The 15,635-nt window shown below is 37.5% G+C and overlaps 1 protein-coding gene across 1 annotated transcript; it reads left to right on the top strand.

Annotated features, from left to right (window-relative positions):
• The first annotated feature begins 1,668 nt into the window (after nucleotides 1-1,668).
• Nucleotides 1,669-14,771, top strand: ppp2r5eb (protein phosphatase 2, regulatory subunit B', epsilon isoform b). Its single transcript, XM_082154211.1, has 12 exons — nucleotides 1,669-2,576; nucleotides 5,953-6,054; nucleotides 6,587-6,679; nucleotides 6,774-6,904; nucleotides 6,992-7,051; nucleotides 9,640-9,748; nucleotides 9,838-9,891; nucleotides 9,989-10,039; nucleotides 10,174-10,293; nucleotides 10,564-10,691; nucleotides 12,071-12,172; nucleotides 12,268-14,771. Exons 1-12 carry the CDS (start codon nucleotides 2,451-2,453, stop codon nucleotides 12,365-12,367), a joined length of 1,176 nt encoding a protein of 391 aa, XP_082010337.1. The 5' UTR covers nucleotides 1,669-2,450; the 3' UTR covers nucleotides 12,368-14,771.
• Nucleotides 14,772-15,635: the final 864 nt, after the last annotated feature.

Raw genomic sequence — 15,635 nt, 5'->3', positions numbered from 1 at the left:
ACAAATAGGAAAAAGAGGCTACAATTTGCACGAGCTCACCAAAATTGGACAGTTGAAGACTGGAAAAATGTTGCCTGGTCTGATGAGTCTCGATTTCTGTTGAGACATTCAGATGGTAGAGTCAGAATTTGGCGTAAACAGAATGATAACATGGATCCATCATGCCTTGTTACCACTGTGCAGGCTGGTGGTGGTGGTGTAATGGTGTGGGGGATGTTTTCTTGGCACACTTTAGGCCCCTTAGTGCCAATTGGGCATCGTTTAAATGCCACGGCCTACCTGAGCATTGTTTCTGACCATGTCCATCCCTTTATGACCACCATGTACCCATCCTCTGATGGCTACTTCCAGCAGGATAATGCACCATGTCACAAAGCTCGAATCATTTCAAATTGGTTTCTTGAACATGACAATGAGTTCACTGTACTAAAATGGCCCCCACAGTTACCAGTTACCATCTTTGGGATGTGGTGGAACGGGAGCCTCGTGCCCTGGATGTGCATCCCACAAATCTCCATCAACTGCAAGATGCTATCCTATCAAAATGGACCAACATTTCTAAAGAATGCTTTCAGCACCTTGTTGAATCAATGCCACGTAGAATTAAGGCAGTTCTGAAGGCGAAAGGGGGTCAAACACAGTATTAGTATGGTGTTCCTAATAATCCTTTAGGTGAGTGTGTATATATATATATTGGAACTATATGTAACTATTAGTTATATGTAAAACTTTGATTAAAAAAAACTTTTTTTTTGTACAGTGGCTAAATCTGCAGGATAATGTATAATGAGGTGAGTGAACAGGTTGGTGGTTTTGCCCCCTTTTGATCGGAAAAAAGTCTTTTCATTTTCGCGGAACCCAAAAAACGTCCAATCTGGCGAGCAAACATTTTTCTGTATTTAATCACGATTAACCGCCCTTACATTAAAGTTTTTAATATATTTTTGTTAGAATACTTTCACATTTAATGTCCAAAATGATGTAGAAACAACATACAGTAGTCTATATTTTAAATATTTGTTTGTTGGCATCTTTTTACTAAGCACTATGAATGAAGGCCAGTATCACTGATACCAATACTGATGTCTCTATTACAAGTAGTTTTTCTTTCTCAATTTTAGCCATTAATTATAGCCATTCAACATTATAGTATAATTGAAAGCTATCGATTTGAACATTTATTGGATTTAAAAAAGTAACATTTAATTTAAGAGAATTTAAAACAATCTTCACATACTGTAAGCCCATTGTAATAAATGTCACATTTAGCTGTGCCTTTAATATATCAGGGCTCAACGCTAAGTTTTTATTATTTTATTTTCAGGTGGTACGGTTCAAATTTTTACCTGCCCAGCTAAAATGCAGTTTTTTACCCATGTGACAGTGCTTTAAGATTAAGGAGGTCTAACTGGAAATATACAGAAATTGAATAAAGTAATCAAACACTTCACAGTCTTCACTGCATAAATTATAAATTAAATATAGATTAATCCTTATTAAAGCTACAAAAGTTATTCAGTCAAGAGCAGTGAGTGATTTTCTCAGATTTTATTGTTATTTTATTAACACTTATCACAGACAGCAGCAGGTTTATTAAGCTGCTGTCACTTTGACATGACGCGGATCCGACACACACAATTCTTTGCGGTCATTGAACTATTTTTAACTCATTTAAGGCTGTGCTTACGAGGATACTCAACAAAACTGGAATTTGCATCATTTTGTGTGTTTTTGTCCATTCAAGTACGCAAGAGAACTCAATGTTCTGTAGGAAATACATCATCTCAGTGAGGGAAACTGCTCATCCACCAATTTCATGGGGTGTTTTTATTGTCATTTCTAAATGATGGTGATGGTTCAAATGCTATCTGTCAGGTGGTACTGACCCAACTAACCCAACCAAACTAGTGGGTCCAATTCTCAAACCACAGCACTGAAGTGCTTCTAAATCAGCGTTCTGCCATCATGTGTGCGGTTATGTCAGCAAATTGGTTTTGAACCCTGGGAAGTTTAGGCTTCTCACCCTTCCTTTTCTGCTCACTGATTAGTTTACATATCTGAGTCCTTTTCAGTTCTTGGATAATGGAAAACTGCCTATTGTGACGTCTGATGACTGACCTGGTGTAATCCTCACATCCTCAAATCTTTTCCTCTATTCATTAAATAGAAATGGGATCTTTTGTCTTGTCTGGCATGTGTTTAATAAGTTTGCACACTAAAACGATTCCCCTTATTAGCTTTTCTCTCAGGCATTATCCGAGTCAGGTGGTGTTTCTATGGAAGGACACCCTAACCTTTTATCGCGAAGAGAAGTTTCAGCAGGGCATTTTTGAACCTTTTTTTCATGTTTCTCATGTGTGTGTGTTTGTTTGCGCGCAGACGTCTCTGCTCAGGAGCAGCCGGAGTTGTTCCTGAAGAAACTTCAGCAGTGTTGTGCTGTCTTTGATTTCATGGACACTCTCTCAGACCTGAAGATGAAAGAATACAAGCGCTCAACCCTCAATGAGCTCGTCGATTATGTCACAGTCAGCCGAGGATACCTCACAGAACAGGCCTACCCAGAGGTCGTCAAAATGGTGAGTGAAAAAGTCACCTGAACATGCATCATCTATCTGTGGACAGGATTCATACATTTACCTAAATGGTATAATCTGAATTTGGATTTCAATAATCAGTCAAAGTCAGACTTTTGACAATGGACATGAAATCTGGTCAGTTGAAACTTGTTCTGGCTGCTCATTTAGGAATGAGCCGTCTGGTTTGCTCTTGTTTATGTACAGGATTACTACCTCTCAAAAGTTTGGGGTTGGTAAGATTTTTTTGGAAGATGATTTTAAACTTTGTGCTCACTGCATTGATTTGGTCAAAATTACTGAACAGTAATATTGTTAAAATATTTAAAATGACTTTAACAACTTCTTCTTCTTCTTCTTCGATGTTGAAAACAGTTGCACTACTGCAACTTTTTTCAGGATTCTTTCATGAACAAAGTTCAAAAGAACAACATTTATTTAAAATAGACTTAAAAAAAAAAAGTTTTTGCCATGTTTAATCCATTTAATGCATACTTGCTGAATAAAAGTATTAATTTCTTTGAAAAAAAATCTTACTGACCCCAAACTTTTGAACGGTAGTGTAAATCTGAAGTCAGTGATACCACAATAATAGACTGGCATGCAGCAGAATTTGTTCATAAGACATGAAATTTCTCAGAATTTTTCATCTGTTCAAAAGCTGTGAATTAGGATTATTTTTAAGACATTATACAACATTATAACCTTTGAATTATAGTTGACTGATAAAATATATATAACACAGAAAAATACAGGCACACACTCACACCAGGTTGACTAATACATCACAAACCTGTGCACACTGATTCCCAGAAGTTGCACAAAGCCAATTTGATTGGAGCTGTGAGATTTTAAGAAAGCTTGTCTTTTTGTGTGAAATAGGCATTCATTGAATGGTCTGTAATATTTGATTAAGAAGTTTTAATCAAATTAAAGGGTACCTATTTTATGCCCCTTTTCACAAGATGTAAAATAAGTCTCTGATGTCCCCAGAGTGTGTATGTGAAGTTTTAGCTCAAAATACCCAACAGATAATTTTTTTTCAGCATGTTTAAATTGTCACTTTTTTGGGGCTCAGAAAAACGCACCGTTTTAGTGTGTGTCCCTTTAAATGCAAATGAGCTGCTGCTGCCGGCCCAGAGGGCGGAGCCTCACGAGCTCGCGCTCAGAGCCAGAACAATCTCATCTGATAGTATCTGAACAGAAACTCTCAGTAGCAGTGTTCATTTCGCCCTAGAGTCGGACAATAATGCCCACAGAGCCAGAGAATATATGCTGTATAGAAATAGAACAGATATAGTCTAGTTTAATTACGGTTATAACTTTATTTTTCATCTTGCTTTTATCCACTATTAGTACAAGCCTGTTGTAACGGACCGTGTCCGAATGATGGCCAAAAATATACTGATGAGTTTAATGAAGTTTATTGTACATCACACAAAAGATGAAGCGTCAGTTTTACTCCAGAAAATCACAGTAAGAGCTGAATAAACACAGTATAAGAAGTGTGCATTAAAATCTTATTCATAAACTCTCTCTCTCTCTCCCTTTCATTATCATCAACATACATAGCGAAGTACACAAAACACTCATTACAACTAAAGCCTGGAACACACCACACCTTTGTGCGTCGCCCGACTCAGTGTGACTCAGTGCACCGTCGGCTGAAATTGGTCCTTGTCGGCTTTTTTTTCGGCCGATTCGACATGTTGAATCGGCGTCGGGCCGTCGGTGAAAGAGTGAACTTGGATTGGCTGTTCAGCTTAGTGAACGAGTCAGTGCACGAGAATAATAGCAAAACAGCGAGCAAAGTCAAAACGGTACAGATAGAAGGCTGTTCTAATGTTACGTCATCTTACCTGAGTGTTCCTTGGCGAATATTTCAATATTAACACGAGAGGAGTGGAATAAAGAAAGTGTTTAGGAGGCACGCACTGCTTTGATTACGGTTTGTGTATCTGCAGCCGTCAATGTCGGTTTCCCTTTTTGAATGACGAATATAGACGAATATATCTGCAGAAATAGACAGTTGTCTCATTTACACGCAGGCGCAGAACACGCATTCTAGCTAACAGTCGGCAGTAGTTCTCTCGGTGTGTTCAAGTGCAGCTTTTTAACCCGACGCGAGGCGACAACACAGTCGGCTTTCATCAGCGCTATATCGGCTTGGTGTGTTCCAGGCTTAACAGTAAACAAATATATACACACCTTTTCAGTGGGTGCTAAATAAACTGGTAAACCTTATATCCGTAAAACGACTCGATGAGCTGTCATAAAGTGCGCGCTCACTTTCATTACTGCCGTGATCAGTAACGTTAGGCCTATCGCTCCGGAGACTATAAGTTGGGTCACGAACAGTTGGTACTGATCCATCCTCGAGTAACAACGGGAGTGAATGAAGACTGCTATGTTCATTCTTACATCCAACAACAAAACACCTCAATCACTTTAGGAGATATTCTTGTCTACAGCTATCCTGGAAATCCAGAGTTCTCGCGAGAGCACAATTTGAATTTGCTGCTCCGGTGTCGAAACAATGGCGGACTGTGTTTAGCTCTCTCGGGGCGGGTCTACGCTAAAACTTCCGTGTCCGTCAACAGTGGGACATCGTGGTAGTGGTAGGGCTTGTGCAAATCTACGTCACATTGCCCCGAATCTGAAAACAGCTTGTTCTGAAACAGTGCTTATGATTTATGGGGATTTAAAAAAAAAAAAGCACAGGGTGGATTTTTATCACTATAGGGTGGTTGTGTTAGTATACACACTGCCAACACACATTTATGTTCTAACACCATGTAAATGTGAATTTTGTGTAATAGGTAAAATAGGTTAAAAAAAACCTTTAAAGTTGCACTGTGTAATTTTTAGCGGCAGTGGTGAGTGAGGTTGCGAATTGCAATCAACAGAAGTTACGGTGGCCGACAGGAAAAGATGTCATCGTCTGAGACAGCAGAGAGTAGCCAGTTAAGCAGTGATGTTTTTACAAAGATAAATGAAGAAATTAGGTTTACTTAATTATTCAGTAAAACAATATGTTATTGCGAATATTATTGTTACTTGTTCATCATTGTGTCAGTGTTTTATTCGCTGACTTTAGCTAGCTTCTTTGCACGAAGAACAACATGGTTTGTACTTTCAGGGCTACTGTAGAAACATGTCTGCGCAAAATGGCTATTTCAGTGTAAATGTAGATAGAAATGGCTCATTCTAATAAAAACATAACGGTTCATTATGTAAGGTCTCTATACACCACTCAAAACATAGTTATGTATATGATATTGCATTTCTGTCAACAGATCTTCCTAAATATTACACAAATGCACCTTTGAGTTAAGTTTTTCCATGTCTTATGTTTATGTTACATCTCTCTCTTTCTCAGGTGTCCTATAATATATTCCGAACTCTTCCGCCCAGTGACAGTAATGAGTTTGACCCAGAGGAGGATGAACCCACTCTAGAGGCCTCGTGGCCACATTTACAGGTGGGTGTGTGTGTGTGTGTTTCTATGCGGTGGAGGTTCTTGAGAATATTGTTGTGTACTTTGGTCCCTTTCTCCTTGTGTAGAGCTCCTGTCTGTTTTATTTATTTCAGCATGTTTGTCTGTGTGTATTTTCGAGGGTTTGTACACACACTCTGACCCTCTGTGTGTGTGTGTGTGTGTACTCACTGTATGCTTCCAGGACTCCTTTAGAAATGAGATGCATATCTCAAGGAGAATCTTCCTGGTAAAACTTTTCTCTTTCATATTGTTATTAATCCCTGCTTCCTCGTCTGGAAAAAAATTCCAATATTGAAAGTCACATTCCCAGATTTGCTCCTTGTCCTTTTTTTCTTCCAACCTCTTATAATGGCAAAGACCACTGGTGGCAGTAGCAGTGTGTGCTGTGACTGTGTGACCTCAGTCGAACCATAACCTTTGACCTTTTCATTTTTTCTGCGTTTCTCTGCATGCATGCTGAGTTCAAAGAACTCCCCCAAATAACACAAACTCTCTCTCTCTTTTCTCTTCTCAGCTGGTGTATGAGTTCTTCATTCGCTTTTTGGAGAGTCAGGAGTTTCAACCCAGCATTGCCAAAAAGTACATAGACCAGAAATTTGTCTTACAGGTGAGGATGTTCTTTTAAAAAAAATCTCCTCAATTCCTTTTTTCTCAGTAACATTTGTTCATAATTTTTTTTTGTCCATCTGTTGTCCTGTCAGCTGCTGGAGTTGTTCGACAGTGAGGACCCACGGGAGAGAGATTACCTGAAGACAGTCTTACACAGAATCTACGGAAAATTCCTGGGACTGAGAGCTTTTATACGAAAACAAATTAATAATATTTTTCTACGGTGAGGGATCTAATATGACAATTTACATTATATTTGCACATGTAGGAATGAAGCGCAACCATTCATCTCTGTCTCTCTCATTCATAGTTTTGTTTATGAAACTGAGCACTTCAATGGAGTCGCAGAATTGTTGGAGATTTTGGGCAGGTGAGTTGTACTTTTTTGGTACTTTTTCAGTCACAATGTAAAAGTAGTTACAGATCATTTCTTCTGTATCGTTAAATGGACTATTGAAAAAGAAACCATGTAAGGCTATCCGTCTATCCATCAGTTGTTAATTGGCTGGAGGCAGATTGGAATGCAAGCTTGCAGTCAATAGAGGTTATGTGTGTGTCTGCGTGACGTCACCGTCGACCGGAGAGACTACGGTTACGCCCACTGAGTGGCAAAAAGACTGAGCGGCAGCATTGGTTTTCAGCGTGAATGCCACGTGAACACAAAACACAACTAAAACGGGAAAGAGCTTTGAGATTGACTGTATAAATAGAATTGACAAGAAATCTTAGGTATATTTGGACATCTGAAACATCTGGACTCCAGGCAGCGAAAGGTGGATTTGCGGTTATAGTTTTGTGTCATTATGCTGAATTTTGGGGTAAAATCATACCCTATATATTGTATTGACAACTCATCAATTAAATATTTACCATCGTATATTCTGCATAATTGGATATTTTTAAATAAACACTGACAAAAAGCTATTCAAGTTTTAGAGCTGGACTATATGATGTTTTATATATTTCTTTATATACATATATATAAATGGGTATTCATTCATGGGTATATATACACTTTCCCCCCGTGTTCTGGCGGGAAAGTGACATCAATGCATACCCTCTATTGTAAGAGAGGGGCAGGATTTAAGCAAATGATTGGAGAAATCTGGCATACCAGAGAGAAGTATGATGTATTACCTCGGCCCAGTTGTTTAAAAAGTTTAATCTGGATCAGATTTATCTAGATTTGGAAATCCCATGTTTTGCTTTCCAGGATCAAGTAATCCATCTTATTTTTGCGCTGGTTTTTCAAAGCAAGATAGGATTGGATCATGCTGATCCAGATGCACAATTTTTCAGATTACCAAATCTAGATTAGCAGTGCTTCAAACACATTTCACAAAGAGAAAGAATACAACATAAACAAACATTCCCGTCCATTTTACATTTTCTTTAAACAATCAGACCCCTACGGAGGCATGTTGCGGATGTTGGGGCAAAATATATGACATGGGTGAATTTTTTTTATTTTTAATGCTTTTGCGTTCCCCCAAGAAACTCTGCATTCACTCTCAAAACTTGAGTCCTTTGCAGAGTTTCTTGTGGGAACGCAAAACATTTGCAAGAGAACACTAAAGCATTAAAATAATTGTTTTCTTCCATCTCATATTTTTCCTTTCAGAGTTTCCATAGCCCCTCATGTGACCCACAACAAAAACAAGCTAATAAATATTCAATAAGGGATGCAATTGTTTTAGTGATTAAAAAAAACACCTACAATGAAATATATTATTTTTGATAATGACATCTGTTTTGAGGATTATTTTATAGTGCCAAAATTGTGTTTTTTACCTTACTGTATACTGAAAAGCTTAATAGGTAGCCTAATGTGTACTTGTTATTTAAACAGAATCCTGTTTTTTTTTAATCAAAGATATCCCAATCTTACTAAAACGTTTTGAACAACACAAACTTGAACAAAACAAGATTGGATTTTGTGATCTAATCTGATTTCAGAATCCTTTTTGTCTTTTGAATAACCCATTTTTCAAGCCGAAATCCGATCCGAATACTTTTGAACAACTGGGCCCAGAAGATTGAGTTATGGCATTTTGATAAAAAATATGGTCAAAACCTTTTTTTAAGATCATTAAGATGCATTTAGTAAATAGACAGGGTTCATTTCCATTTTATGCTGACTTTTATCTTAAAGCTGTACTGTTGGGTTTTTGTTTTTTAGAATTAGTAGACATTATTAGGGTTTTCATGGGTTAGTTTTCTTAAATGCTAGCCTTGCATGCATGGTCATTTACACGTTTAATTGATTTATTTAAATGAATCAAGTTAATAATATCTATAAGGATGTGCCACCAATTATGGTTAGTATTTGTATACTTTGGATAGGGTTGGATGGGGGGTAGTATTGGACATACTAAATAGGGTTAGTATTTGTATGTGTTGTGTATGCAATCAGTGTTGTGATTGTATTGTATGCAATTTCAGTCACTACACATAATTAAATAATTGCAGTTAACTAACTGCTGGGATTTTCTTTTACATGAGATACGAGTTATTCTTGATCGCCTAAACATGTAAGTCTTAGAGGGATGGTTCATCTGAAAATAAAAAGTATTTTATTTACCGTCATGTTATTGTAAAACCACAAGACGAGCAGAAGTTTCCATACAGTAAAAGCATACAGTCTCCAGGGGCTCCATAAAAATAGTCCATACTCATGTGATTGTTCTAAGTCTTGGCCAGACAAAAGCTTTTTTGTGAGGAACAGGCTGTAATTAAATTGTTATTCACTAAAGATCTTGACATCCGCTGCAGCTTTTGTCAAACTTGAGAACTGAAAGGTTATAGCACAGTCTTCTCAGGAATTTCCCTCAAATATGATTAAATTGGCAGAAAACCCCTGAAGATTAAATGAGTTTTGCATTGTGCTGACTGTAGGGGTAAATTCAGGGTTACCCAATCAGAATTCTGTTAGTGAAAGTTGTGTTTGTCTCCTATCAGCATCATCAATGGCTTCGCTCTGCCGCTGAAGGCCGAGCACAAACAGTTTTTGGTGAAAGTTTTGATTCCTCTTCACACCGTCAGGAGCCTCTCGCTTTTTCACGCACAGGTACCAGTGCCCATGCGTTTTAAAACATTCAGATGAGTTTACTTCCTGCAGTCTTGATCCTGTCAATGAAACCTCTGTTGTTTTCACAGCTGGCGTATTGTATTGTACAGTTCCTAGAGAAAGACCCAGCGTTAACAGAACCAGTAAGTGCAGTAAACGTACAAAGCCTTTCACTGATCATCTCTCTTTTTTTAAGTCCATTTATTTAACCAGTCTCATGTTTTCCTCTCTTTCTAACAGGTTATCAGAGGTCTGCTGAAATTCTGGCCTAAAACTTGCAGTCAGAAAGAGGTGAGCTGAATAGAGCTAATTCACAGCAAGAGGTTGATCGGTCATGATTTCAGGACAGTGGAAGTGTTGATGACGATATAGGATGCATTCTTCTTCATACACTGCTCTGATTGTCTGCATTGATGTGTGTGTAGGTCATGTACCTAGGAGAGTTGGAGGAGATTCTGGATGTGATTGAGCCCACGCAGTTTGTGAAGATCCAGGAGCCTCTTTTCAAACAGATCTCTAGATGTGTCTCCAGCCCTCATTTTCAGGTATGCACAAACCCACTCTTGTCCGAGACTGAATTAAACTGGTCCAAATATAATTATATTGCCAGAAATTAGCTCTTTAATAAATGATGATATTTAATAATGATATTTCACAACAGATCAGTTCTCCTCACAATTTTACCAGGTTTTCTTCTGGAGTTGTTTGTATCAAAATGCTTATAAATGCATGTAGTAATTGCTCGCATCAAGATGCTAAATAAATTCCACATCGTATTATGGGCTTAGACTCCTGGTGTTTCTATGTGTGTCCAGGTGGCTGAGAGAGCTCTGTACTACTGGAATAATGAGTACATCATGAGTTTGATTGAGGAAAACTCCAACGTGATTCTTCCCATAATGTTCACAAGTCTGTACCGGATCTCCAAAGAACACTGGAACCCGTGAGTCAAAGCCACACTCGTCTGATGTTATTTAACAGCAACAGTCTGTGAGACTTTCAAGAGTTCATTGGAGCCTCTCTTGTCCTAATCATATTCCCTGCATTTTCCTCAATTTCCAAACTCTCTCAGGACACGATTTAATTAATAAAATAATTATGTTAATTGAATTAAATTAAAATGAAATAATAAAAAATTAAGTATTTTTCCACACATTGCTTTTGGGATATTGGGACATTGCTTATGTGGTTCCTTTATTGGAGAAGTTAATTTAGCTTTTTTTATGTTAAAGTTGCTATACTCACTACTGTATACTTGTTTCCGCCACAGAATAAAAAATAAAAAAGGTAATTGCGACTTTTTATCTCACAATTCTGACTTTTTTTCTCTCAATTGCATCTTCCAATTCTGAATTCTTTTTATCTCAGAATTGCGTGATATAAAGTCGCAATTGCATGTTATAAAGTCAGAATTGTGAGATAAAAACTCGAAACCCGAAAACTTTTTTTGCAGTTTATATCTACAATTCTGACTTTATAACACGCAATTGGGAGATATAAAGTCATAATTGCGTGATATAAAGTCGCAATTGTGTGTTATAAAGTCATAATTGTGAGACATAAACTCGCAAAACTGAGTCGTCAGTCTTTTTTTCCTTAGAATTGGACTTTATAACTCGCAATTGCGAGGTTATATCACAATTCTTAGAAAAGATGTCAGAATTGTATGGTAGTCGCAATTGCGAGAAAAAAAAAGTCAAAATTGTTTAATTCTCACAATTCTGACTTAGCACGCAATTGTGAGTTTATATCTCGCAATTCATTTCTGACTTTATATCTTGTGATGTAAAGTCGCAATTGTGAGATAAAAAGTCGCAATTATTTTTTTAAATGTTTTAATCTGTGGCGGAAACAAGCTTCCATACTACTGTTCACTACTGGGGTCAGTATGAATTTTTTTTTTTTTTTAAGAAAATAATACTTTTATTTAGCAAGAATACATTGTTGATCATCATAAGTCACTGTAAAGACTGGTTGTTTCAAAAAATGTTTCATATGACACTGAAGACTGGAGTAATGGCTGCTGAAAATGTAGCTTTGCCAACACAGAAATTAATTATAGTATAATTAAAATATAGTGAAGTATAGAAAAACTGTAACTTTAAATTGTAATATGTTGAGCATAAAAAACCTTACCGATCCCAAACTTTTGAACGGTATTGTACACTCCATGTAAAGTTTCAGTATATCTGTATGTGATATTCACAACACATCACTGTCCAGCACTAATTGGATATTGCCATCTGCTGGAGTAAACATGTCCTGTCCTTCCATTTCCACGTGCTTTAAATGGTCTAATTCTTTCTCTTTCTCCACTTTAAGGGCCATAGTAGCTTTAGTCTATAATGTTCTGAAGTCCTTCATGGAAATGAACAGCACTTTGTTTGATGAACTCACGTCCACTTACAAGTCAGATCGTCAGAGGTGAGCTGTTTTTTCGATTCTTTACTCTTTGGCTTGCGTGCTGCTTATGCATGTGGTCTTAAACATAAATCCTCACCGTTATTTTCATTCCTCAGAGAGAAGAAGAAAGAGAAGGAGAGAGAAGAACTGTGGAAGAAGTTGGAGGATCTGGAGTTGAAGAGAAGCCTCCAGAGTGATGGAATTATTCCCACTTAATGACGCGCCTCTCCTGGACCGCTTTTTCCCCAACGCCTCCACCACGCGCTCGGAACGTTGGCCACTTTTTTTTTTTCTTTCTGTATTTGTGCGACTTACTTTACCGTAGATTCACCTCGTCAGTCTCATTATTTCAAAAGCACTGTAAATAACTTTATTTTATCCTCTTTTTTTTTCCCCCTTAAAAATATTATGCCGAAAAAGAACGTGACTAGAAAGTAAGTTAAAAAAGAAAAATAAGCAACAAAAAAAAAGAAAAAGAAAAAAAAAGAGAAACCCGCACTGGAGTTGGAAGAACTTTGAATAGACAGTAGGACTGAAATGAACGACTGCTGTTAAGAAAATCAAACAAACGGAGAATCTCAACCTACCAATCTGACTTACCTCGCCCATCCTTACTGAACAACACCAGCCCAATTCTCTCGCTCTCTTTCCTCACTTCCTGCCCCCCTCTCTACGTCCCATACTCACCCCCTTTTTCTTTTCCTCTTCATGTCAGCGCTCTCTGAATTGGATCAACATTCGCCACCTGAGTGTCCTGAATATTTGAAAGCAGATTTGTCTACCCCTAACCTTTGACCCTTGTTTATCCATTAACATCTGGATAAATGCAGCAGGTCTGGATTGTAGACTTCTCCAAAGGGAACGCAAAGGACACTATGCAGTAATCAGCAGAGAAGAGGAAGTGGACACAGAATCATGAATACACACCAGCTCATTCCCTCCCCCCCACTTTTCGTTCTTTTTCTGTCCAAATGCGGTACACTCATTTGGACTCTTTAGCACCAGTCAGGTACTGGTACCAGTGAATGAGAGACACACACACACACACACACACACACACATCTGAGGTAGTGTCTAGAATTCCAGCAGCAAAACCGGAGAAGCTTGTCACGAGAAATGGAACTGCACGTTCACACACACATTCTGCATTCGAGTGTGTGAGGGAGTTTCTTACAGTGTTAAGTACCTGTATACTGTATTTGAATGCAGTACTTTGATACTCTGTATCTAGTAGAACCTTTAGCGTATTTTTTGTTTAGGAGAATCCAGTATATGATGAGGAAAGATTGAACAGCCTCTTGGGATTTATCTTTTCGTTCTTTCTTTCTTGGGTTTCACTTCTAATTTGTTTTGGGTTTAGGTTTTTTGTCTGGAATTGGTTTTGTTTTTTTCTTTTGACCAAGTGGAATTTGTTCTCTCTTCCTTTTTTTACTTAGTTGCTGATTGGGGGGGAGTGAGAGGGGGATTGTGGAGGACTGATGCTGTGGTGAGCATTGTCAGAATTGAACCTGTGCTTTAGAAAGCCCAAGACATCAAACAATTACAAAAGTTAAAAAGGGTCGGAGAAATACAAATGTTTAATTATTTTAAAAAATAAAGAGATATTAAATTAAACCTGTTTTGTGATAAAGATGAAATGCACATTTGCTTTTTTTGTGGCGTGTGTGAGCGGATGAAAGCGTAAATGTGAAAACACTTTTTACGTTGGGCATTATTAGGGGTTGGAAATCGAGAAATGTTTCTTGTTTTCACGATCTTTGCTTCTGTTAACTGTTCTTACATACTTTAAAGTTTTTTTTGAGTATCTTTTAATGAACCAGTTGAATCTGTTCACAAAACCCATCTGTGGTGCGTCTCCCAAAAGAATCGTCAAACAACTGTGGTTTTAAGTTCCGTTGAACTGTGTTGGTGACCATAGTTGGCTTTGGGAAAAACACACACTGAATGATTCGTTTACAAACTGAACTGAATCAGAATTGCAGTGGTAGCAATGAATCGTGCTTCCTGTCACTCACTGTCACACAAATGACTCATGAACTGGTTCTTGTAATAAATTGATCCAAAATACTCAAAAATCATTGTTGAACTTGGGCTATCGAGTCAAATCAGTCGGAATGCTTTTTTAAAAAACTCAAGCAAGTCATACTGCTGCAGTGAGTCGTACAAATTGTCCAAACGAATGACTCTCTTGAGCTGGTTCTTCTAATGAATTCCTCAAAAAGACAAGCATCATTGGTGATGTTGTGTGTTATGTGTTTAAAAACAGTCAGTGGTGCGTTTCCCACAGCCACAGGTCGCAAGTTCTGTAGTTATCAACACAATTCAACTGAACTTGAATTGAATAACGATGCTTTTGGGAAACGCACCCCAGAATGATTCTTTACACAATCAACCACATTATATTTTAAATATTTTGTCAACTTGAAACTGCTACTGTTCACTTGTAAGAACAGAAACATTTAAATTGTTGTTACTCACCTTTTTTTTTTTAAACACCTGGCCACTATGAGTATCATTTTATTGCATAATCTTTGTAATAAATTATTTCTCCTTTTGTTTTCTATGGGGATTTCGAATGACTTGAGCGTGAATAAATAAGAGTATTTTCATTTTTAGGTGACCTATTACTTTTGACTTTTTTTTTTATTCGACAGATATGTTTTGTGTTTATAAAGTCAGTATGATTCTCTTTCCAGCCCTCTACTCACCAGTACCAAACTCACCCACAAGAGTGCAACAGAGCTCAACATCAACATTTTGCAAACCAGCTAATGATACTTTTGCTTCTGTGGAAAACTTGGATGTGGATCATAAGCTCTTTTCAACCTTTGTGCATGTAGTCTTTTGATGAAGGTCGGTTTTGTTGTTCCTAATGGTTTGCATGCTAAAGTGTGAGCTTGCAGGATTTTTCCTGAGGGGTTAAAGGATTTAGGGGCTGCTCTGAAATTGGCAGGTATATATGTACTTAAGACATATGCTAGCTTTATTCTTTCAGTTTGAGCATTAACTTGTCAGATACTTGGAGGGAGAGGAAAGGATAGGAAGGAAGGAAGGAAGGAAGGGCATATTTGGGAAACCTGGAAACAAGCATAGCAGTGTGTTTTGGGGAAAAAGCTAAATGTTCTTAAAGAGAGAGTTCACCCAAAATTGAAAATGATTTATTCACTATCATGTTTTTCCAAACCTGTATAACTTGATTTATTCTGTGAATTTTTCTTTCTTTCTTTCTTGTTTTGCCATTGGTTTGGAACAAATGGAGTTTTTATATTTTGTTTCTCATTCTCTCATAAAAATCCTTTGATTATAATATAAATTTAATGGGTGAATGGACAAAACACAGAATGCCACTGACACTAATGGACCTCTTTTTTGATGCTTTATTGAACCAATTCTGAAAGCGGAAAAATCTTTTGAGTCTTGATAATTGGAGAAGAGGATCTTCCACAATAACTGTAACTCTTTCCATTCATTTCAGCTCCACTAC

This window comes from Leuciscus leuciscus, assembly GCF_965113295.1.
Source record: "Leuciscus leuciscus genome assembly, chromosome: 22".
Lineage (NCBI taxonomy): Eukaryota > Metazoa > Chordata > Actinopteri > Cypriniformes > Leuciscidae > Leuciscus > Leuciscus leuciscus.
Note: the sequence above shows the minus strand (reverse complement) of the source record. Positions and strands in the feature narration are given on the sequence as shown.